The following is a 26,209-nucleotide window of genomic DNA, read 5'->3' on the forward strand; positions in this document are numbered from 1 at the left end:
CCTTACCTAAGAAGGCCCACGCTGGGGACCTAGAGCGGGATTTTGTGCGTTTATTGGACCGGAAGAGGGTATATCCTAAAATATGCCTGATTCCTATGGTGCCCGTCTTTTCCGCCGTTCCCAGCCGAAGCATTTGCAGTCCACAATATGTGTATGTGCAGAAGGCAGTAGGTAAAGACGATAAGCAAGTTTATGATGTCAGTGAAGAAAAATCTTGCTTGAATTCAGTAGCGCATCGGGCATTATCCGAGACAACTAAATCCAACTCGCCAAGGTTTGGGGGCTACTACGGCAAGTGGGAGGGCGAAGAACGTTCATGTTTGGAGTCTGGTTTCCCGGTTTGTGTATTGTCAGGATCTGGGTGGGCTGGTTGGTGGCGTGGAAGTTGGGTGGACATGTCGGCCTTCGAGAAGCCTCAGATCATCTCCCATATTCAGAAGGGCCTCAACTACACGGTGTTTGACTGTAAGTGGGTGCCCTGCAGCGCCAAATTTGTGACCATGGGCAACTTCGCACGGGGCACCGGCGTCATTCAACTGTATGAGATCCAGCACGGGGACCTAAAGTTGCTTCGGGAGGTGGGTGTCAAGCGGAACTGCCCAGTTCCAGGATCTGGGGCTACCGTTGGTGAGGGGGCGAGTGCGGATCTGGGGGTGGGAGGAGTCTGCATTTCTTTTTGCCCAAGCCTCCGTCCAGCGTCCCCCAAAAGCACAGCTCGAGCTGCGCGGAACCAGCGAAGGTGATCGCAGATTGAGGAATACTTCCGACGTAAACTTGTTTTTTCGAGTCCTGAATTCTCGGCAGCCAGTTCATCCACGCCCAGCAGGCCCCTTCTTGCAGCCACCCTTGCAAGTCTAGAGCGGGGTCTCTGGGAAGTGACATTAAGATTTCGAATCTAAATTCAAGGTCCTTGTAGGCAGTGCGTAGTTGTTTGTGGAGAGTCTTTTTAATATCCCCTGTTAGTAAAATGCTTTTTCATACAAGCAGAGACAAAGCTGACACCGGGATGCCTGCACTGTAATTGGAGGAGACATCCGAACCGTTTATTCTTCAACGAGTATTAATTGGTTGTCTGATATTCTCAGGCATGTGAATGACAATGTCCCCGGTTTCATGGAGTTTATTTTCTAGTGGGAGAGAGAATTAGAGATCAAACAGACGATGCATAAATAAAAACAGAGATGAATTCTCTGACATAAAGGAACACGGTTCTAGGAGAGTAAAAACAGATTTGGGATATGTAGGTGTTAACTAGGCCAAACCAGGAGTAGAGGAGGAAGTTTCCAGAGGAAACAGCGTATGCGGAAGCGCAGCCATGGGAATGGTAAGCAAGGTACCAGACTTTGCAAAGTCTAAGTTTTGTGAATATCGTTAGTGAAAGAATTAGAGAATAATTATGTTAACTGACATTTTTGTACTTGTTTACAGTTTTAAAAATGCACTGATTTCAGTTGATCAGTCATAATCAAGTATTAGGTTTGTAATAGACTGCAGGGAAGGTTGAGAGCTTCAGGGATTAAAAACTATGGAGATGGGGCACCTGGGTGACTCAGTAATTTAAGCATCCGACTTCGGCTCAGGTCATGATCTCACAGTTACTGGGTTCGAGCCCCGCCCTGGCCTCTGTGCTGACAGCTCAGAGCCTGGAGCCTGCTTCAGATTCTGTGCCTCCCTCTCTTTCCGACCCTCCCCTGCTCACACTGTCTGTCTCTCTCTCTCTCTCTCTCTCGCCCTCTCAGAAATAAATAAAACATATACAAAAATTAAAAAAAAAAAACTATGGAGACAATCTGCATGGAGGAGATTGGCTTTAAACTGGTAGATACGGGTTGGGGCAGATGGGTGGCTCAGACCAATGAGCGTCGGACTTTGGCTAAGGTCATGATTTCAGATTCCTGAGTTGGGCTAGCTGCTATCAGCACGGAGCCCACATGGGTTCCGTCCCGCTCTGCTCCTCCGTGCGTGGGCTCTTTCTCTCTCTCTTTCTCTCTCAAAAATAAATTAAAACATTAAGAAAAAACCGTGGTAGATAATGAATATACTTTGGATAGGCAAGCTTGGATTAGAAGGTATATAATCTCACTTTAAATTTCTATTATTTCCAGTTTACTTGTTCTAGTTTTTCTTTTTTAGTTTATTTATTTGTTTTGAGAGAGAGCCGGGAAGAGAGGGAGGGGGAGAGAGAGAGACAGACAGAATCCCAAGTAGCACTGTTAGCAAAGAGCCTGATGGCAGGGCTAGAAATCACTATTCTGAGATCATGGCCTGAGCTGAAATCAAGAGTCAGACACTAAACCAACTGAGCCACTCAGGCACCTCCAGTTTGTCTTTTCTAGCCAGTTACTCAGAGTTCCTACACACGACTTATAGTTTTCTACCTTGCCTTGCTTATGTTGTTGACCACTTAGCCCCCAGGCACCTTTTCCTATTTTAGGGTCCAGTTCAGATTATTTGATTCAGGAAATCCCTAATCCCAACACCAAGTAACCTCTTTGCATTACATTACCCTGGTTCTTCTCTGCTACAGAAATAATGTAATTCTGTCTAATCTCTAATTAGATTGTAAGCTCCTGGAGAGTAAGGACAGTGTCTTTTCATCAGGTGGTTTGTAAAGTTCAACCACTCAATAAATTACTTGTTATAAGAATGAGTGAATGTATAGTCTGTAAAAGAATGTCACTTAGAAAATTTAAATATTGGTTTATTGATCACTAATCAACTGATGTCAGGGTTTGAACAAATGGAAACATTGGAATAGCAGACAGAAACTTACAAGTGAAGTATTAGGAACAAATACCGTCAAATTTAACCAGAGAACATTCACAGACTGTGACTTTTTAAAATAAGGTATAGTTTGTATACATTTAGGAACATACTTCCACGGAGTGAAATAGTGCCCTTTGTTGACAACCTCATATTTCAGGATATTATGCTAAAGAAGGACCAAAGGTACTTGAAGGATGAGTCCCTTCTAAAGAGCCTATTGTCTAGACAGAGGGTAAAACAAATGCAGAAACACATTTAAGAACTTAGATTGTGTTTGGCTGTGATGGTGCAGTGGAAAAGAATAGAGGTTAAATACAGGCTCAGCGATTCTCCACTCTTACTGAGCATCAGGATCAGCTGAGTATTTTCTGTTGCTGTTGTAGATGTGTGTGTATGTGTGTTTTAAAACATTCATGCCTTGGTCTCACCTTCAGGAAAGCTGATGCAGGGGGACTCTTGCATTTAGAGTAGAGTGAGGCCTCGATATCAGCATTTTTAAAACTTCAACCAGGTGTTTCTAACAAGTACCATTCTTGACTACCATTGGGCTAAATGAATTACTGAAATACTTCATTCTTTAGTGTGGAACCACCTCAAGTCATGTTTTCCAAAGCCCATGCATCCAAGGTAAAAATGTGAAGGAAGCAAACAGGTGTTTGTTGTGGCTTTCCTTATCTTGTTATTAAGGATAGCTAGGGAATGAGGACTTTCATGTACAGTTGAGCAGTTTGCTACACCATACACGGGGTTGCAGGGTTCAAGTGGAAACTGAAATCTGTCTCTCTCCTCAAACTTTACAAGTGTGAGTCTTCCTCAGCCTGTTAAGGGCAACTTTTTTCTAAATGGCACAGAGGATTGGGATGGCCCTGAAAAATGGAATCATAGTGTGGATGTTTATACTTTAAAATGTAATAAGCTAATAAAGTTCTGCTTTTTTAGCCCCTGTGCCACTGAGTTCACTGCTTATTACCGTGTGGTTGACTAACTCTTAATGTTAATTAAAGTACTGCCAGGATGTGGAGGAGGAAATACTGACAAGCTGTACTAGACCCACCCACAGATGGAACAAAAATAACTCTCATGGGAGTTATCCATCATGGGTTTCCTTAATCATGTTAACTTATTGTAGCAAAGAGAACCAACAGCTAGGTACTGGTCATTTTCAGTGTCCTACAGCAAAAGTTACTAATATATACCAATTTTCTCTTTGGAACAAATTTTGCAAATATCTCTTTTTAGCTGTTTTTTTTTTTTTTTTTTTTCCCTAGCAAGGAAAATTTAAGTAACCACTGGATTTTTTTAAACCCTTGTTTCCCAAAGGTAAAGTATTTAACAGAGGCAGGGAGGGAGCCTTTTTGTGAACTATAAAAAATGAGCTTCACTCCAGTGCTCCTTCTTAATTTAGCTATGATGATGCCCATGAATATCTTAGAGAAAAGACTCCTGCTTCTTTAAGTCCATTTTCCAGCAGAGCTCAACCCTTCTCGGCCAAATGCAGTCCTCATTGCCATGCAAATAATAAGATGTTTATACATTTGACTTTTTAAAAATGTTTTTATACTTTCAGTTGAATTTGATTCTTGCACAACAGACAACTAGTATCCATAAATCTCTTTATATTTCTTGAGTATAAGGAGAAAAGAGAACATGAGCGAAGCATAGATAACTATATATTTATGTCTTGTAAAGATATGAATGAAGGTAGGAACCAGAGAACACAAATCTTAAAGTAGGTTCAGTTTGTGACAATACCATTTACTCACCAGTCCATTTCAAGCTTGGAACATCTCTTTGGTACTTCTAATGACTCTCTGGTTTATGGAATTGGGGCTTACATAATACACTTAATTGATTTACCTGTAGGTCTAGGGGCAGCCACAGTTAGTATATTGGAAGTATTGGAATCTTCCTAGCTCTGTATGGACCTTGAGCAAGTCTTGGTCCTCTAAACCTGTCTCCTCATCTGTATAAAGGGGTGTTCTGAGCACTTAGCTTGCAGTAATAGAGAAGTGATGCCTCTTCTAGAAGAACACCTAGAACAGTATCTGACAGATGTGTTCCATATATGGATGCTGTTTTCATTATTGCGTATAAATAACACCAGAAACTATATGGTGTGTCATGGAAAAACGTGGGAGAAATGGGATCGTGAATCCCAGCAATGGTTTCTCTCCAGCACTAGGAATGAGAGGTTAATAGATATTTATATTTTTATTCAACAAATGTTGAGCACCTTAAAGGTGTTTAGCAGATGCTGCAGGGCCCCATTCTCATGGTACTCATTCTAGAAAGGACAGAGATAGATAACTGAATAAATAAAATAATTTTATTGGTAAGGGCTATAAATAAGATTAAACAGGGTGGGTGATAGTGATTTGGAGGTTCCACTTCAGATTGGAGGCACAGGGAAAGCTCAGAGGAGGGGAGATTAATCTGAAATCTGAATTGGGAGAAGAAAGACATGATGATATGAGGGAAGAGCAGTTCAGGCAGTGGGAATAGTAAATGCAAATATCCTGAGGTAGAAATGACTTTGTTGTGTCTGAAAAGCAAAAAGGAAGCTGCAGATGTGGCTGCAGTGTAGTAGAGAGGAGAGAAGCAGGAAATGAGGTCAGAGAATCAAGACAAGATTTCATAGAGCTTTGCACATTTTGTCTACCACAGGCCTTGGTGACACTCCCGTGAATCTATGCCTCTAAATGTAGGTGCATTTTATTTCATTCCATTATATTTCAATAAACAGGGACTTTCAGGGGCACCTGGGGGGCTCAGTTGGTTGGGTGTCCAACTTTGGCTCAGGTCATAATCTTACAGTTCGTGAGTTTGAGCCCTGTGTTGGGCTCTGTGCTGACAGCTCAGAGCCTGGAGCCTGCTTCGGGTTCTGTGTCGTCTTCTCTCTCTGCCTCCCTGGCTTGTGCTCTTGTTTCTCTCTCAGAAACAAATAAAAACATTAAAAATTTTTTAAAAAAGACTGACTTTCAGAATTTGTGCAATGACAAATGTGGGAATATCTAGTATAGGATCTATTGTAGTAGAGTGTCTCTCAGTTTGGTTTCTTTCCTTTTAAGGTAGAGATTCTCAGATGTGTTCAGGTGCCAGAATGTCTGGACATTGTGGTGCTGTTTTTGGAACTCCATGAAATACTGGAATAGTTGGTTTCAATTCCGTACAAAGAAAGGGTTTTCCAGTAGAAAAATCTGACTATATTATACATAATGTGATCTTTTTATCACAAGAAGCAACCGTACATAAACTTTTTAATCTTCATTGCTAGGCTTTCTTATTGGAGTTCATTTGCTAATATTTTCTAACAGACAAGCTAAACAAAATATTGAAGAAAATTTGAGAAAAACATATCAATTAGCTTTTTAATTTTTTTAAAATATTTATTTATTTTTGAGAGAGAGAGAGAGAGACAGACGGACAGGGCTTGAGTAGGGGGAGGGACAGAGAGAGAGGAGTACAGAATCTGAAGCAGGCTTCAGGCACTGAGCTTTGTGCCTAGAGCCCAACATGGGGGTCGAGCCCACAAACCATGAGATCATGACCTGAGCCAAAGTTGGACGCTTAACCAATTGAGCCACCCAGTGCCCCTATCCATTAGCTTTTTAAAGCTTCTGTCTGTGTGTGTAAATTTATGTTGGTGCTGGGAGATTAGTGTGTTCTAGGAGTGTGGTTTAAGAATCTTTGTTTCAAAGGCTTAAAAGGTGAAAGTTAGATGAAGCAATAACATAGGGAGGTAAGTTTTTGCTTCCTAGTTTTTTATTATCAGCAGTAAAATCTTCAAAGAACCATGTGCTCACTGTAGGGACTGAAAAGTAGAGGCTAGCTTTTGTGGTATAACTCATCTGTGGCTTAGGAAGAAGAGAAACCCTCTCAGAGGCCCCAGGTCATAGTGGAATTATGAGAAGCAGAATGCTTCAGGTGCTTAATGAGGAGAAAATGGGAGACAAGTCTTCCCAGGTCCCTGAGAAGAATTTTCCTGTAGAGTTCAATCAATACATGATGCAACCTCCCCACAACTCCTAACCCACAAGTCCCTGGAGCCATATTCTTGTCCATGAAGCCTACCTGCTGCTTCCCTGAGAGGCCCATCTTCAGCCTCTGCCTCAGACTGTGGGAGTCATGACCAGTGCCTTCTTGCTTAGGGCACCCAGGCCCAGTGTGAGATAAGTGGAGGAAGGAGTGGGTGTCTATTTCATTAGTTGGCCTAAGTTGGAACTCTGAATTACTTTAACCTTAGAAATTGTGTCCTAACAGTAATTAAGTGCTGTGCCACTACTGACATATCGTTTCAGTTACTTTTATTTGGGGGAAGTGGAAGGTGGGGAGCACATAAGTGATCTGGAGTTAGAAACTGCTTTGTTAAACTGCCAAATGTTTGATTCTTTGTGTTGCTGCATTATAATTTTTTTAATATGTAAAATTGGAAAAATTACTGAGATAAGTGAATATCAGTGAGTACTGATACTATCTGGGACCACATATGTATTAAAAAGAAAAAAATATTGTGCAATTTTGTGCTCCTCATCAATACAGTCTTTTACAACCATGTTACTATAGATGACTGCTTTTGTTTACTGGGCAGTTTCCAAGGAGGTGGCCGATGCTTTCTTGTAGACCTGGCTACATAGTAACTGATCGTTTCCAGATCCCAAACGGTGTGCAAGCTTAACAAGCTGCCAGTTTACAAACCTTGTACCATGTAATAATATCTTTTGAATCATGAAAGAAAAGTTTAGTTTGTATCAAGTGGATTTTATTTTTTTTCTTTGAAAACTGCTATGTATACCCTATATGGAAGTGCCCAGCCCAACATTTAAAGTGGCAGGGAAATTATTTTTTTAAATGCCATGAAACAGGCCAAACCTACTAGGAGGGATGACATTGGCCCAGGAACTGAAAAGTTTCAAGAAGAAATCCCCTAAAAACTAAATTCTGTGGAAGGAAAAAAGTGTATTCAGAATATTGTTATGTCAAAAAAAAAAACAGTTAAAATATATGATGGGCCTCCTTATATTAAACCTATGTGTGCTTGTAAATGTGTAGAAAAATATCTAGAAGGATGGGGATTACTACGAAGAGAAACTCACTTTTTTACCTTCAGCTTTTTGTTTTGAATTTTTATAGGGAACATTTATTACTTTTGTACACATTAAGAATAGTGGTGCCTTGGTGGCTAAGTCGGTTGAGCCTCTGACTGTGGCTCAGGTCATGATTTCACAGTTTGTGAGTTTGGGCTCCACATCTGGCTCACTGCTGTCAGCCTGTCAGCAAGGAGCCTGCTTCTGATCCTCTGTCCCCTTCTCTCTGCCCCTCCCCTGCTTGTGCTCTCCCAAAATAAATGCTTAAAAAAAAAAGAAAGAAAAATCTGGGACTCTTGGATAGGCTCAGTTGGTTGAGCATCAGACTCTTGATTTTGGCTCAGGTCATGATCCCAGGGTTGTGGGATCAAGCTCTGCATTGGGCTCCCCTCCATACTCAGGATGGAGCCTGCTTGGGATCTCTCTCCCTCTGCTCCTCTCCCCCGCTCGTGTGCGTGCTTGCTTGCTCTCTCTAAAAAAATAATCTTAAAGTTTATAAGAGACTAAGACAATAGGTTTGCCCCGTTGAGGCTGACAGTAAATGGGAGGTGATATTTATTATAGGGCTAGAGTATGGAGTGGGGCAGGCTTCAAGCAGGAGCCTCATCAGATTCCACACTGTCCAGAATTTCCAGGGGCCAAGGCAGCAGCTGACTCCAGGAGAGACATAAGTGGCCAGGGCAGGTGGGGTTAGAGTGGATGGGGGAGACAGAGAAATGGGAAGCATCAGGAAGTAAAAGGAGTTTAGTGGATGACCCACACAGGTGTGGGAGTAGATAAGAGTAGCGTAATGCATATGTATATGTGGAAAGAGTCAAATAGGAACTGATACATGGTTGTAAACTCCTTGAGGGCATGACCAATCTCACTTATGTTTGTATGCTATTCTGCCCAGTTCATTGACTTTATTTAGTAGGAACTCCATAAAAATGTTGGAATGCCTGAGTTGGGCAAATATGACAGGAGGGTACTGTATGATATCATTTCTTTCTATTGTTGTTGTTGTTTATTTTTGAGAGAGAGAGAGAGAGAGAGAGAGAGAGAATCCCAAGCAGGCTCCTTGTTGTCAGCGCAGAGCCAGACATGGGGCTCGATCCCATAAACAGTCAGAGCATGACCTGAGCCGAAATCAAGAGTCCCTTTTTCTGACTGAGTCAACCAGGCGCCCCTGTATAATACCATTTCTAAGGATCCTTTTGACAATATGGTCTGTACTTGATTTCCATAAGCCACGTACCTTAACTAGTGCATTGGTATGTGGTTGTTCTAATGTGATTATATGCAATACTTGGAGCATATAGTTTGAAGGAAACTTCAAAATATTGGCTAACCCCTACCACTAGCAGTGCCTTTGGCACTCACAACATCTACAAATCTCTGTGCATTGACTGACAAGGTCCCAGGGAGAATAGTGACATAAACATTCTCAGTTTATAGGGTTCTGCAGGGAAAACTATAAGAGACATAAACATTTTTGTTCCTGTAGCCATCTGGAAAGAATAACATCTTCATTATGTTCTCATTCCTACTGAGGATCTTAAAGAATACCACATGAAACGCTGAAATGTTCATAATTTGCAAACCAATGAAGATGGTACACTTGTCAGCATTTGAATGTCTCATTAGTGAGATGAGAGGAAAGGCAAAATTAAAACTCATTCTTTTTGACAGTTACATACTTTTAAACTACAGAAAAGTGATGCAAGGAAAAGCATAATTTTGATCAGAAAATGTTTTAATTGCTTTTTATATTATGTGCCTTATTTCCCATTGTAGAGCCATAAATATCATGAATTATAAATAGCTGCTTACATAAATAATGTATCCTCTCTCCCTCCCTCTGTCAAGATTGAAAAGGCCAAACCCATTAAATGTGGAACATTTGGTGCAACATCTTTACAGCAGAGATATTTAGCTACTGGAGATTTTGCTGGAAACCTTCATATATGGTAAGATTATTTAGTGACTATTAAGACACAAGGTAGGCAGTTTCTTTGATAGTCTTGTTACTGTCCCTCTGAAAGGGAGAACTCTAATTATAAAATGTTCCTTGTGCAATTTTAGCTATTTATAAAAATGTAAGAATTGTCCTTTAATACATATTTCTGGATTTCATATTCAAAATCCATTTAAAAATACTGTTTTCCTTTAGCTAGTTTGACCAATGTTACCAATATTTATTTCCACACATGCTCTTTGGTGCTGGCATTTAATCCCCTGTATTTGTACATAAAGGGCTATTCCCTGCACATGGAAAACATGGAAAACTTAAGATAATGTTTATATTTCAGTGAGACATTTGGCATTACAGAATGATACACTGGGTTTTTCTTTGTTTTAATTTTTTAAATGTAGAATTCCCAATTCATTAAAAAAAAATTGTTACTGCTTTAGCTAACATCTAAGTACAACTTTTTAGGAACACATCTGTTGAGCAAACTAATATAAACCTGTTACAAATGAACAAGACCATAATTATGCCAAATGCTTGTAATTTTCATGTTCTACCTTGAGTTATTTCCTCATTTAAATTAGATTGCATGAACTGAAATTCCTCCTTAATTACTTTTCAAGAATATGTTTTATTTTCACTGTTTAAAGTATATAGTAATCTTCTAGGAAGAAGCTGTCTTCTCCACCTCATGTTTTCTAAGGTGACCTTCCTCGATTCTCACTTAAAATCTGCTGCTTTGTAATTAAATTACTCTGACATATTTATCTTCAAATCATAAGATAGAATGAAGCTATTTTAATTTCCCCTTGTTTTAACTGCTTAATAATTAAGTTAGCATTTATTAGAATGCATCAGTTCTTACATATGCTTTCAGAGAACTTGGGAGAGATCAGTCTAAATGTTCTTTTTAAAAGAAAGATTTCAGCATAAGAATGAGCAACAAATATAACTATTGACTGTCTCCCTAATAGAGTTTCCTAGCATAGTCACATGTATTACTGACTTATTTTCATTATTTCATGCTGTAAAACGCAGTGTTTTAAAGTCTGTACAAAGAGTAAAGTAATTCTTTGAAGTAGAATCTCAGTCCTGTTTAGTCTTGATTCTTTCAGGGATGCTACAAAGATAAACATTGTCTCTAAACTAGGTTGAGCTATCTGAAAGTTTAATTAGGGAGATTTTACTAATAAATCTTGGCCTAGTAATGAGTTGGGATTACATTTCATGAATAGCACCTTCATTTTTTTTAAAGTATAAGTTATCAGAAACTGACTTGTTAAAGAGAAGTGTGGATAGAAGCTTCAGTAGAAAAGAGGGAGGCTGGAGAAGGGTATATTAACATAACTTACTTGAGCCGTCACCCTGCCATCTCGGGTAGACTCAGACTGTACCCATAGTAATGGGTACCTTCCTGCATTCCTTTCTCTTAACTAACCTGGATTTAGACAAGCTTTGGCCAGTTTGACTATAGATTTATTGTGACTAGCATGATGATACACTGAAAAATATGTAACTAGGTGAAAATAGTTTGGAATTTAGTGAGAAAACAATACATTATAAAGGAAGAAACATATACAAAGCAAACACTACTCATATTTTATCCTTCCAAAAGATCTCAAGTTCAGATTACCAAGGCCTGCTTTGGAAACATTCTAAATCACTTTGAATTTACTCTGTGTTTAAAGTAGTGATTATCAGACTTGAGTGGACCAAAGAGTCAGTAGATTTGGACTCTTTATGCATTACATCTGTGGAGGAACCCAGGAATCTGTATTTATTAGTAAGCTTACCTGGTAAGTCATATGCAGAGGCCCCAGATAGATCATCTCTGAGAATCACGGAGTGTACTCGGGACTTTGAATTCCAAGTTGAATAATGGCAATTCTCATTGAGGACTCAAAAGAAGCTGAAGTGGAGAGAAAAATATTGGAAATAAATGTGTAAATTACCTTCATAGCAAAACCCTTATTTTAAAACAAAAATCTAAATATGGTATGCATTCTTAAATCTTAGTAGTGGACTAAATGTTTAGGACACATGGAAATTTGTAACTAAGTGTTGTAGATTAGTAAGTAAGAAGCTGTGATCTGTTGTCTAGGAATTTGGAAGCTCCAGAGATCCCAGTATATTCCGTAAAGGGTCATAAGGAAATTATAAATACCATAGATGGTGTAGGTGGACTGGGAATCGGGGAAGGTGCACCTGAAATTGTGACTGGCAGCCGAGATGGTAAGTATTCTGTATATTTAAATTTTTTTTTTCTCTAGATAAATCTCTGTGCAACAATATGTCCTCTCTGTATGGAAATCCTCTTCAGTAGCTTTGACTTCCTAAATCTAACAGTCGTTTTTTAATGGGCAAGTTTAATTGCATATCCTTCAATTGCTTCAGACTTTTGAAGTATTTTGAGATAGAGGCATAGCAATTACTGTTTTAGTTTTGAGCTACTTCAGCTACTAACAACCATAGTTTCCTATGAACCTTGAAATATTTAAAATTTCTTTACAGGTTTTTGAGGCAGCTTAAAATCAATATAAGGTGGGTGGCAGCTTTTCAGTTTCTTTTTTTAATAAGCAGAATTGGTACTTGTGAGAATTGTCATATTGACAGCTGGTTGAACATCAAAGCTGCGTGATCCTTCCACTGAGCATTGTAGAATGATGAAGGGCACCAACTCTGCTTTTCTATCACCCTGTGGTGACTAGCAAGGGACAGGTCTGTTGGTGTTCAAAGCTGTTCTGAATGACTGTAAAGGAGTCAGAATTTTTGCTGCTTCATGATGGGTACGTAAGAAATTTGGTGCCTTAGTGGGTTTGGCTCACTTTTTAATGGCTACTCAAGACCATGAGGAGATTACTTTAAAGAAAAGAGGTGTTGGGGCACCTGGCTGGCTCAGTCGGTTAAGCATCCTACTTCGACTCAGGTCATGATCTCACGGTTTGTGGGTTTGAGCCCCGCGTCAGGCTCTGTGCTGACAGCTGGCTCAGAGCCTGGAGCCTGTTTCGGATTCTGTGTCTCCCTCCCTCCCCTGTTCATGCTGTCTCTCTCAGAAATAAATAAAACATTAAAAAAATGTTTAAAAGAAAAGAGATGTATTTTTCTAATGGTTACTCAACAGTGTCTGTGTTTTAGAAACCAATTATCCGGGGTGCCTGGGTGGCTCAAACATTTGACTTCGGCTCAGGTCATGATCTCATGGTTCATGGGTTTGAGGCCTGCATCAGGCTCTGTGCTGAGAGCTCAGAACCTGGAGCCTGCTTCAGATTCTGTCTGCTTCTTACTCTGCCCCTCCCCCGCTCACTCTCTGTCTCAAAAATAAATAAAATGTTNCACGGTTTGTGGGTTTGAGCCCCGCGTCAGGCTCTGTGCTGACAGCTGGCTCAGAGCCTGGAGCCTGTTTCGGATTCTGTGTCTCCCTCCCTCCCCTGTTCATGCTGTCTCTCTCAGAAATAAATAAAACATTAAAAAAATGTTTAAAAGAAAAGAGATGTATTTTTCTAATGGTTACTCAACAGTGTCTGTGTTTTAGAAACCAATTATCCGGGGTGCCTGGGTGGCTCAAACATTTGACTTCGGCTCAGGTCATGATCTCATGGTTCATGGGTTTGAGGCCTGCATCAGGCTCTGTGCTGAGAGCTCAGAACCTGGAGCCTGCTTCAGATTCTGTCTGCTTCTTACTCTGCCCCTCCCCCGCTCACTCTCTGTCTCAAAAATAAATAAAATGTTAAAAATTTTTTTAAAAAAGAAATCAATTATTCTTTTTAATCATAAAAGCAATATGGAATATATAAGGAAAAATAGCATTCAATCTACCACAGTAACATAACGAGTAGGTTTGTTTTCCTTTCCAATCTTATATACAATTTTGTGTAGTTGTCTGTGTGGACATGATTTTATCTTTTTTTATTTTCTGTTTTGTTATATGCAAATGTTACTGCCTTCACAATTATCATTTAATGACTGTAATATTCCATTCTATGGATATATTACAATGTCCTTAACCATGTCTTTATTTAATAAGCGCTCAAGTTTGCTCTAAGTTTCTGTTTATTGTTTTGGGAGAGTGACTTTAAAATAATGAAGGAATGGGTATCATCATGTATGTAACTATTTTTAGAATAAACATGTTATATGATTTTTTTTTTTTANTATGATTTTTAAAATTTATTTTCAGACTTGCCAAAGTACTCACGTACATTCTAAGCTACAATCAATGAGGTAGATTTTTAGTCTATCTTATGAGCATTGATTTTTCCCCCTAATTTTAAATTTAAAAAAATTTAAAAAAATTAAAAAAAATTATTTTTAAGTTTGTTTCTGAAAGAGAGAGAGACACACAGAGAACAAGCAGGAGAGGGGCAGAGAGAGAGACACACACAGATCCAAAGCAGGCTCCAGGCTCTGAGCTGTAAGAACAGAGCCCGATGCGGGGCGTGAACCCACAAACCATGAGATCATGACTTCATCTGAAGTCAGATGCTTAACCGACTGAACTACCCAGGTGCTCCGTCCCAAAATTTTCTTAATGTTTAGTTTTGAGAGACAGAGGGCAAGTGGGGAAGGGGCAGACAGAGGAGACACAGAATCTGAAGCAGGCTACAGACTCTGAGCTGTCAGCACAGAGCCCGAAGTGGGGCTGGAACTCATGAATTGGGAGATCATGACCTGAACCGAAGTTGGATGCTCAACCTACTGAGCCATCCAGCCATCTCTCTCTAATTTTATAAGTAAAAATAGTACTGCATTCCAACTTGTGCTAACTTCTTTCTATATTTGTTTACTAGTTAGTTTTTCTTTGTGAATTGTCTATTTATGTTCTTTGCTCATTTAACTATTGCAAATTTCATATGAATTTTACCAATTTGTATGAACCCTCTAGAGTAATATAATAACCTCTTGTCACATTTGTGAGAAACACTTTTCTCCTTAAAGTAGCCTTTTTAATGACCAACTTAATTTTATCCTTAGAGATAAATCTAGTGGGATATCTCCTCTTTTCCTGAGTTTATTATTCCTTTTAAGGATTTTTTGCCCTTTTCCTGTTCTCGCTCAAGTACTTGCCTTTCAGCCATTTTATTAAATGCATTTGTATTTCTCCCAGGCAGTGATGAGTTTAGTTAGTAGTCTTGCAATTTGCAGTAAAATGAGGGGATTGAAATTCAATTGAGAAGAAATATGTGTTAATTTTATTTAATATTTCCCTCATGTCTATTGCCACAGGGAAATTAAGCTTAATTGTATGTGAGATAGTGTTCTAAAACCCCACATAAGAAATCATAAATGTAAAAATTAGAGTTTATTCTTCTGTGTAAGAAAAATGCCAATGATTATATGGGTAGTATGGCAAAAAATAAAAATTAAAATGGCACCGATATTATTCAAAATAAATAGTACATTAGTTTTAGGCTCAAAGAAAATAAGACCTGATCTGAATTACATACCATTTGTGTTTGCCAGCAATTGTCAGTCAGACCTTGTTGATAATTTCAGAACAGTTGTTGGCTCTTCTGTGTATCTATTAATTTGGAAATCAAGTCAGACGGTAATATATGGGTTATATCTCTGATATTAAATACAACTTTCCCAATTTGAAGTCAGAAATACGTGAACAATTTTCAAGTTTTTAGTATCTGTAATATCGCCATGTATGTAGGAAGTCATAGGAAGAGAATGCAGAAATGTCCTCATTTACTATTGAATTTTGCCAACTCACTTGTATTCACAACAGGAACTGTGAAGGTGTGGGACCCAAGACAAAAAGATGATCCTGTTGCTAATATGGAACCTGTACAAGGAGAAAACAAGAGGGACTGTTGGACTGTGGCATTTGGTAAATTCTTGAAGAACTCTTGCATTTGATGTATCAGATGGTAAAAAGCACAGTGCTTCAAGAAGTCCCTGATAGTCTCTTTACAGTCTGTTTTTTGGATTATTCTGATAGTTTATTGAGGCAAATAGAGATGGAGGTTAATGTCAGCCTCTGGCACCTAGTTTTGAATCCTCACTTTTTTATTTCTTTTTTATTCTTTATTTTTTTATTTTTTTATTTGGCTGAGTGAGGTGGGCAATTTAGCAAGCTTGTCTGTTTCTTAGTTGCTGGAGGCTGAGCCGTCTCCGGCTGGTCCAGGGGTCCCTGAAAGATGGACAGTGTCAGCGAGAGAGAGAGAGAGAGAGAGAGTGAGAGAGCCCCAAGATTCTTTCTGATCACCAGCAGGCATCTCTGTCCTGTGGGTTTTTGTGTCTTTATTTAAAGATTCAGCCACAAGATGAAGTCAGAGAAAGGAATTTCTTAGAATGAGAGGCCTTTTGTGATATCAATTGCAGAATTATTCTGACCAAGAAAATAACAGAATGTTCTTAAGTGAAAAATAGGATAACATATAGGTCAAATTGTATATAGATAAGCCAGGAGTATTTTGTCTGGCTCTCAAGAGGATGAATGTTGCTGAATTGGTTTGTTTGTGGAAACTATCATGGGGGCCCTGAATGGGTCAGTCTTTTGCCCCTGGGTTATGTTTTAGCTACTCTTATCTATCCTCATCCCAGTTGCCAGTGTAAGGGAGGGTGTTTGTGGAATGTAGGCCTTGAGGAAGGGACTGTTATGTTTCACCAATTAGCAAAGATATAGGTAGTAACTATGTTTTGCTCTTAACCCCAAAATAGGCCCTTTGTCTCAGGGCCAGGCTCAAATGTAATTCTTGTGTTCTTAACCCCCTAAGTCTCGGAACTGCAAGGCCCATAGGAAGAGCCTTTTGACAATCTCCCATAGAGCTTTCATCTAAAATCTCTTCTGTGAAGGCAGGAATATGCTTTTTCTTATGAGGTATCTATATTCAGAATATGGGTCTGATATGGAATATTGTGAGGCCTGGTCAATACCAGTAGGCTTATATCCAACATGAGCCAGTAGTAGCAGAAGGAGATACCAGTTTTCATTTCTCATGGCAGGAGTTGCAAACACTGCCATTTCCTTGCTGTGACTGCCATCCAGAGAGGCCGGTGCGGCTCCCGGCACTTAGTTTCTTCATTTATTCTTCAACTAATAATTGAATTTACCCAATAGTATTATGAGGATTCAATGAAGTAGTACATATAAAGTGCTTAGAATTGTGCTTAAACTATTAAGTGCTCAAAAATATTTGCTACTATTACATACTTGGCTTTAACAAGACATTGTGGACCTAGTTTAGAGTCAAGTGCCATTAATGGAGCTAAGCGGGGTCTCAAACACAAATGGTGACCTAACAAATCTTACATTATACTCTACACAGAGGATGTTTATTTTCTAGAACATAGTTATGCCATTACAGAATTATTTGTTATAATTCAATAATTGTATTCCTATGTTACTATAACTGAAGTGAATATTGATTTTGTAGGACTAATTGATGCATACCCTAGTATCTTTTACTGGGAGCCAAAATTAAAATAATTTTTGCTACTACAGTTTATGGGTTATACTTTGTTTGAAATCTGTATGTTCTTTTTCCTTTTTCATAGTATAATCCTGTATAGATTAACAGACATTAATAGTGAGATTTAACAGTATATGTGAACTGCTTAAGTTTTATATGTTATTTTAAAATTGCACTGTTACTTAATCAGAGGAAAGTTTAAATTTCCAAATTAAAAAATAAGTTATTGTATGGGAATTACTATATGTTTGTATATAATGAGCAATTATATGTAAACTTAACACATGTATACTTTGGGGAGAAATTTCAGGATTTGTATTTAGAATCATCTAAAATTTGAAGTAATAATTAAAAAGTAATTATCTGTGGGTCCATTAAAGCCTTTCATCTTTGATCTAAGGGACATAAGTGCAATTTAAAATTGGAGACATTACGTTTGAAAAACAGTCCATTGATCTGACCCTTTTATGTCAGAGTACTGCACTGTGGGCATGCAAAGTGAGAGAGATTCATATTCTACCCTCCAGAAGCTTAGAGTTTAGTGAAGAGGGCATAGTATCTACACTAATTATAGTACAAGGTAGGAGTGAGAAAGGTCACAAGAAGTATGGATAAATACAGAAGGAATCTTCGAGTGAGAAATGGCTACGGAGGAAGAACATTTTGACCTCAGACCAAGTATACATAGGATGTCAATCGCTGAAATTGGGAATAAATGTCAAGCATAAGGAATAGCCTGAAAAGTGCCCAAGAAAGTATGTTAAAAGAAGTAGTGGTAGAAGTAGCCTTAAAGGTGGCTCAGGGCCACAGACAGAAGTGTTGAGACGGTGTGGGGGTAGTGGCAAACCTTTGAAGGTTTTGCAAGGCTGAGATGTGATCACAGTGTTAGGAAAATCAAATTGGTGGTATGTAGTGGGGAGAGATGAGTGGCAGAGGTACTCCAGGACACATCCTGGATCCAAGCAGGATGAATTAAACTACAGATTATAAACTCACTTCAGGTGCGACCATCCATACAACTGAAAATGTGTAACAGTGTATTACAACATATTTCAGATTTCCTTGCAAAGATGAGATAATACCAGACAACATCTTGCAAAATAAAAGAGTTTTAAATTAGTTTCTATTTACATTCAAATAGTTACTACCAAGAAAGCAACAGAAGCATAGCTGTATTTATTCTACCAAACCCTCCTATGTTTGAACTGTAATTAACCTGTTAGTTTGTAGATATAATAGGGAGAGACCATCCATTCAACTTAGACTCCAATAAATATTTTTCACTCCCATCTTAAGTATAGAATCTCAGCAAATGAGCTTTTTTTTTTTTTAAAGCAATATTAGATAACCAACTTAATAATCTTAATGTCGTCCTATCAGGTTTGGCAAAATGAGATTCTGCTTAGTGTGATTTTGTAAAAGTTATATGTGTAGTTTCAAATTAGCATTTATAAAGATATTCAATGTTGTATCTTGATTTCCAGGCAATGCTTATAATCAAGAAGAACGTGTTGTTTGTGCTGGCTATGACAATGGGGATATCAAACTGTTCGATCTCAGAAATATGTCATTGCGGTGGGAAACGAACATAAAAAATGGGGTAATGTATATTTAGGTTCCGAGCATGTTTTTGTTCACTTCCGAACTACTTCAAATTGAGAGTGCCTTTAATAACTCATCTCAGTACAGCTCCTCTGCCAGTAGTTTTTTAACCTTTTTGGGCTGTGGAGCCCTGAATTTAATGAAAATCATGGATCCTTTCCTCAGAAAGTGAACACACACTCAGATGTGGTAGGACAATTACTGGTGAGTCACTGGCCCCTGTGTCCTGTCTGTGGACCCCTGTGGGTTATGCAGTGTGATATTAAAATGAGCTAGTAAGAGGCCTTTTTTCCCTGCTAACATTAGAATAGTAACAGCCTCCGCAAGTTCTTTCAGATTTTTGGGTCCTGAGTTGTACACTTTTAGTGAAGAATGTGGTTCCTTCCTGTTTTCTCAAATCAGCTTTGACTGGACTGTATAAAATAATTATGTAATAACAGGGATGCCGGGGTGGTTCAGTTGGTAAAGCGTCTGACTTCAGCTCAGGTCATGATCTAGCTGCTTATGAGTTTGAGCCTCACTCAGGCTCTGTGCTGACAGCTTGGAGTCTGGAGCCTGCTTGGGATTCTGTGTCTCCCTCTCTCTCTGCCTCTCCCCCATTCATGCTTTGTGTGTGTCTCTCTCTCAAAAATAAATAAACATTAAAAAATAATAATTATTATGTAATAACAGTAAAAAATTATATGGCTTTCCAAATTAATCTACCAGACAGGGGAACTCAAGATGATTTTGTTGGATCCTATAAACCAAGAAGAAATTTTTTCATTTAAATATATTTGATGTATTGATTCTCAAAAAATAAAATGATTATTTAAAACCTTTCACATGAGCTGATAATTTTAAAGTGGTTTTACTTAGTTTAAAAGAACCTCCTGAATAATAATCATTAGACCGTCAATAATAAATATTTTCTATTACAGGTATGTAGCTTGGAGTTTGACAGAAAAGACATAAGTATGAATAAATTGGTAGCTACGTCACTTGAAGGAAAGTTTCATGTTTTTGATATGAGGACACAGCATCCAACCAAAGGTTTTGCCTCTGTTTCAGAAAAGGTAAATATGAGGGAAATACCTTTCTGTGAAGAGGAACTTTCATAGCTTGTTTTAGACTAATAAATAGAATTAGTCATCCAGGTTCCTTCCAGGTCTTTATATGAAAGGAGCTATTTTTAATATATTCTTGTGGGAACTTGACAGGTTTTTCTGTGCAGAGTACTTCCCCAAAGTTTATCAGTTTTAGATTTCTTGACTATAATAAAGGCTTCAGTTCACCAAGAATCTTATTTTGTAGTTTAGGAGCAATCACAAGAAAACTAGCTGATGTTGAGAACTGGATCAACAAAACCTAGCCTACTGTATTCTAATAAATATACAATATTTGTATTAATATATAATTATAGTTTTCAGAACATATCAACATATGTACATTATGTTATTTCATCACATCTTGTTTTATATTCTGATTTGCTATATTAAGTGAAATTATTTCAAGCCTTAACCCTTGATACATAGTAGGTTCAAAAAAATAAGTCCGTCATTCACACATACATACATACTTTACCATGTCCCAAAGAGTGTATGAGGTAGCTTAGAAGGAAACATATGGTATTACCACATCAAAAATAGATGAAGAGAAAACAGAGCACAGGGACAATACTGGTTTAAAAAAAAAAAAGAAGAAGAAGAAGAAGGGAAAAAAGATGGTGATGTCTAGAGTAAGGGGATTGCATAAGGTTCATGCTGCAACACCTGTCATTTGCCAGAGATGGGTTGGGAATGTGACTCTGACCTTCCTTGAATGTAAAAGTAAAGATTAGTTTACAGATTTGTAGTTTCCATAAGATTAAACTATGTAAGGCTCAAGAAATACTCTCTTGCTCCCTCTCCCTTCATTGTGGATTCAGTAGTACTTCTCAAATCTTCGCATTTTGTCTTTTTTTGTTATTGCTGCTAATAATAATAATTATTATTGCATATAAATTACTGTCACTGCCTGATGAACTAAATTCTTAAGGTAGCTATAAATTGCAATATTGTTTTGCCTTTGTTATTTCAGAATATAGTTAAGTATCAACAACATAAAGCAGTTTATTAAATTGTCCCTTATACAATTGTAACATGGTTCTCATCTGCCCATTATAAAGTGTCGTCTTCAAAAATTTTTGTTATATTTACTTAATCCTGTAATGGCTAAATCTGTCAAATGATGCCAGTATATTTTAAGAGGTCATGGCCCCTCTTTTTATGTTTTTATCAATTTCCAGAAGAAAAAGAGAAGTTTAAACTCCAAAACAAAATAGGTTTTAACAACTTGGACCCACTCACTTGAGGACTCTCACACACTTAAAGGGTATATTTTGACATATGCATTTTTAATCTGTCAATGGTAATCCCCTTTACAAGACTATTAAAGCAAATGCCAAGACCAATCATTCCCCAAAATACAGTGTCTAAGAATGACTTAGATCAAGTTAGTTGATTTCACTGCTTCTGCAAAGCAGAAATCTTTCCTCCCTCTGTCTGTCCCTCCCTCCTCCTTTCTCTCTTCCATTCTCCCCCCTTCTCTCTCCCTCTCCCATTATCTCTCTCCCTCCCTTCCTCTCTCCCTGTCTCTCTTTCAAATTCTTGGCAGTGAATATTACACCATTAACACTGATTTATTAGCTGTTGTGGTAACAAGCTGTTAACCTTCCAGTTGCCATTTTTGTCTTTTAGTTTAATAGGACTGAATAAAGACCCTGGCTTATTATGACCTTACACCCCATAGGGTCCTTATTTTGAAGACTAGACAAGTCAAATGGTACAAATTAAAGATAAGGCTCTTGCAGCTTTAAGTTAAAATCCATCCTGTATATGGGAACTCTCTGAAGTTCCCACTCAGTTTGCTGGAAACCTGAACTGCTCTAAAAAATAAAGGCTGTTTTTTTATTTTTATTTTTTTTAAATCAGTCTATCCTTTTATTCCCTTAGGATGAACAATATGTGTTTGTGTTTTGAGTTTTCCTTCTCCCTCAGAGTGAGCTAGGGATATTTACATGTGTAAAATCTATGTATATGGTACTATAAACTTAAATGGACTTTTAACCTGGTAACACCTCCTTTTATAATCCAGTAGAACTGTTTCATAAAGCAACAAAGAAAAACGATGCTTTTCTTAGTCGTGACGAACTCTTATAAATCTCTGTAGCCCTTATAAAGAGATGTGCCAGAAATACTTGAATTACTTTTGTAACGGTTGTTGAAATTATAGTGGTAAAAATTCTCTTTTACAGTGTTTCTCTTCTAGGGCAGTCTTTGTCCTTTAAACATAAAAACTAGTTATGTGCCTCTCGTCCTGTTTAGGCCCATAAGTCAACTGTGTGGCAGGTCCGCCACCTGCCACAGAACAGAGAGCTCTTTCTGACGGCTGGAGGTGCCGGCAGCCTTCACCTCTGGAAGTAGTAAGTCTCTGCTGGTGCTCGTGGGTCCTCGTTAAGTTACTGGTGGGCGGAAAGTAGAATTAAATTGAACTTGGTTGCCTTTCTTCCTCCTTTGACTTAGTTCATTTTGATAATGATTTTAAACGGTATTAAGTAAGTGTTATTTTGTCAGCTTTTTAAAATTAATGTACTTATTTTACACTTAGTATTAACCTTCTTTTGACACACTAAATATATTTATCATTTTTGTTGTGTCTTCCATCTATCGCATTAGCTTAGGAATAGTTCTTTTCATAGTTTAAAATCATGGCTTTGGCTAGGTTTTTATTGTTGTTGTCAGTTTTTGTTGTTGTTTTGTTTTGGATGTGAAAAATGTGACCAGAAGCTTTTGTGAAATACTACTGTCTGGTCATTAGAACACTGCCTCTAGAGAATACGAAATGGGTTAGAATTCTTAATTTTAGATTCTGATCACTCACTTGACCGAGTTCAGATACCATCATTGTGAAAGAATCCAAACAGCACTGAGGCGATGGATGTGTCTCCAGGAAAAACCCCATCCTTGAGTTTGCTTTCCGTGTGCTGGAGGCAGTATGAGTTACAGCCTTGACTGTGCTCTCACTTCCCGGTGCCCTAAGGTGGCACATACTAGGTCAGCTGTTCATTTACAGGGCCTGATGAAAATGAGACTTAATGGTATTTTTTTCTCCATCACTCAAGGGGAAAAACAAAACCCCAATAACACAAGCCCATAAATGAAAGATATTTCAAAAATAAAGTTTGATTCATGAAATAAGAAGGAAACCACCATCTTCAGTATGGCTAGGACTTTCACACCTACAAAATACTTCTGTATTTATTAGCTCCTTTTAGAAGATAGCAGGGGGTGCTGAGAAACAAGGCCACAGTTGGAAAGTGTTCAAGTATTTAGGGATCTGGCCGACAAAAAAACCAGAATGCTTGAGATCAAGACTCTACAGTTCCTGTGAGTAACAAGCAGAGGAAACGCTTTACAAGTGTGGGAGGATGCCCAGTAGATAGACTGTTTGATAACTTCTCTTCCCTTGCCCTTTGTCCTTACTGGATTCTCCCAAACCAGGCTGTGCTCCCTATTAGCCTCTGCTGATCAGATCATGCAGCAGCACATCACTGTTCTGCCTGGGACCAAACTCTTTGGGCTGCTTCCTTGAAGAACTAGTTCCAGTTTTCTCTGTAATCCGCATATGGAGTTGTAGTCTGTGTGATGTACAAACACGTTTGTAGCTAGAATTTTTGACGATAGTTTAAGTGGAGTCTTGTATGCGGTTGAAATTTGAAGCTAATCTCAGGGCACCTGGGTGGCTCAGTTGGTTAAGCATCTGACTCTTGATTTTAGCTCAGGTCATGATTTCCCTGTTCTCAGGATTGGGCCGTGTCGGGCTCTCCGCTGACAATATTGAACGTGCTTGGAATTGTCTTTTTCTCTCTGTCTCTCTGTCCTTCCTTCCAATAAATAAATAAACATTAAAAAAAAAACCCACAGAAATTTGAAGTTTATCTCAATATGAACTTTAATCCTTACCATAACAGATCTCCAAATTGGCGTGGAGCTTTGCTGTCATGTATTACACCAACAGAAGACATCTGGTTTAAGTAAAAAGATATTTAGCTCTATTTCCATTTGCCAGTCTCCTTTGGTAGTAATGCACTTAAATTATAAATATTTATTGGGCACCAGAGAGTTCCTAGAGCAACTCATCTAGTTAATTCAGAAATTGTTTTTTGAATGAATGAACCCCAACATGATTTTTTGTATGTGTTCGAAACACACAAACATAACATTCTTAAAACTTTAATAGACAATGTAGAGGGTTTACTTTATGTTATGTCTTAAATACTAAATAATTGCATCCTTTGCCAAGAGACCTGAAAAAATATTCTGTAAACTGTTTCATCATCTGAATATCTTATTCGTCTTAATCAAAAGAAGTTGTACGGTCCAAAAAGGAAAAAGAATAGTAGATTATCTGCCTATCACTTCTATTTCTGCTCTGCTTTTGAGTTGCTTTTTACCTTTTAAACTCTTAGCCTTTATTAGAATTTAGGAAATGAAGGTAGTATCATAGTCAATACCTAGCAGGCTTTAAACACGTTCAGGGGCAGATTATCCCTGTATTTCATGAGGGACTCATCTGTGGTAGAGAGGGTTGTTTCTTTTCACCCTCTCAAATCTAGACCAACTAGTATTTATAGTTGTTAATCTTCAGCTCTACTTAATTTATAAATTGATATTTTCAGCTGAAAGAAAACAAATGCTCTTGGAATTGCTTTTTTAAAAATTTTTCTTGAGGCAATGATATTTTAGGGTCTAAAATATCTGAGCAGCACATTCCCATGGAAATGGTATACAGAAGGTGTGTAGGCTCAGGTCTGTGTCATGGAGCTTGAGGGTTAGAAACAGTGTCTGTTCTTCATTCTGGATGTGTTTAGGCGAGGTTCTGCAAGTGTTACTGACAGCCTTTGCTTTTGCACCTGTTCTGCCTGCAGTGTCTAGCAAACCGAATCTAGAGAAGAATTGCATTAAAAGATTATCAGGAACACAAGTAAATTTCATAAAGAATGCTAGATCAATCTAAAACTTTTATATGAGAAGAAAATATAGACTCATGCTGAACAGAGATGATGTTTAAGAGTTTTTAGGAGAGGGGTACCTGAGTGGCTCAGTTGGTTGAGTGTCCGACTCTTGATTTTGGCTCAGGTCATGATCTCATGGTCGTGGGAGTGAGTCCCGTATTGGGATCCATGCTGAGCATGGAGTCTACTTGAGAGCAGGCACTCCGCCCCCCACCACCAAAAAAAAAAAGTTTTCAGTAGAACCAATCCCTTTTTAAAGCTGTTGAGGTTGAAATAGTGTCTCTTTGTATGAAACTCAACATTAGAAAGATTCTTTAAGTATTTATTAGTTCTAGTAATCAACTGAGAAGTAAAAACAGAGTCACAGATTATATATATATAAACACAATGTGGAGAATGTTAAGATTTCTCTCCTTACCACTCTGGTCTCGTTTGCAGCGAATACCCTATTCAGCGGTCAAAGAAAGATTCTGAGGGAGTGGAGATGGGAGTTGCTGGCTCTGTCAGCCTTCTGCAGAATGTCACCTTGTCTACCCAGCCCATTTCCAGTTTGGACTGGAGTCCGGATAAAAGAGGCCTTTGCGTCTGTAGTTCATTTGATCAGATGGTAAGAGTACTGATTGTTACAAAACTCCATAAAATCTGATCTGGAGACTTTGGACTTAAACCTTCCAGAAGAACACTCATAGTATTTAGAACGTGCCCTGGAATCCTCTGACCTTCACTGAAAAACCTGGATTTGACTGAGAAGACAAGCCCCAGATGCAACATCCAGACTAGCCTGTCTCTGGGTGTGAAATGCCAATGCCGAGTGGTGTGTTCCAGTGACCTGACGACACCCGTTTGTGGTTTGTTAGTGCACGGGGCACCACTGTTTCCAGGGCCAGCTCTGTTCCTTTCCCCTCTGTTTCTAAGAAAAAGTTGATACTTGTCTATATTTAAACATATTTTTAATTTGTTTTTCATCACCAGAGTTCTAATACTTTACCATAACACCTGGTTTAAAATTGTTTTGGTAAAACTACTGTGAATTAACCTTCATAAATATACTTTGAGAGATTTCAGTGTTAGTAAGTTTCTGGAAAGAATAGTACTTTATAAGATATCAGAATGGCATGGCCATACTAGATTTGGGTAACAGTTTTTAGCTCTCTAACTCATAAAATGAAATATTATTTACAAAGTGAATATTTACAATGACCTCTTTTTACTTTAGAAACAAGAGTCAAATTAGACTTTTGGTTATTGAGTGGTAAGTGATGTTGAGATGTATAAGATTGTGAAGTTTTCTAGCCTTCTATTGTGTCATATCTTTTTATACATTTTATGAATAAATTTTTTTTTCTGAAATCTA

The 26,209-nt window shown here is 38.2% G+C and overlaps 1 protein-coding gene across 1 annotated transcript; it reads left to right on the forward strand.

Annotated features, from left to right (window-relative positions):
• The first annotated feature begins 296 nt into the window (after positions 1–296).
• DNAAF10 (dynein axonemal assembly factor 10) lies at positions 297–26,209 on the forward strand. Its single transcript, XM_077766395.1, has 8 exons — positions 297–578; positions 9,699–9,799; positions 11,903–12,033; positions 15,533–15,634; positions 18,704–18,819; positions 19,742–19,876; positions 22,166–22,263; positions 25,294–26,209. The coding sequence occupies exons 1-8, from the start codon at positions 396–398 to the stop codon at positions 25,499–25,501; spliced, it is 1,074 nt and encodes a 357-aa protein (XP_077622521.1). The 5' UTR covers positions 297–395; the 3' UTR covers positions 25,502–26,209.

This window comes from Crocuta crocuta, unplaced genomic scaffold (genome assembly GCF_008692635.1).
Source record: "Crocuta crocuta isolate KB4526 unplaced genomic scaffold, BGI_CrCroc_1.0 scaffold113, whole genome shotgun sequence".
Taxonomy (NCBI): Eukaryota; Metazoa; Chordata; class Mammalia; order Carnivora; family Hyaenidae; genus Crocuta; species Crocuta crocuta.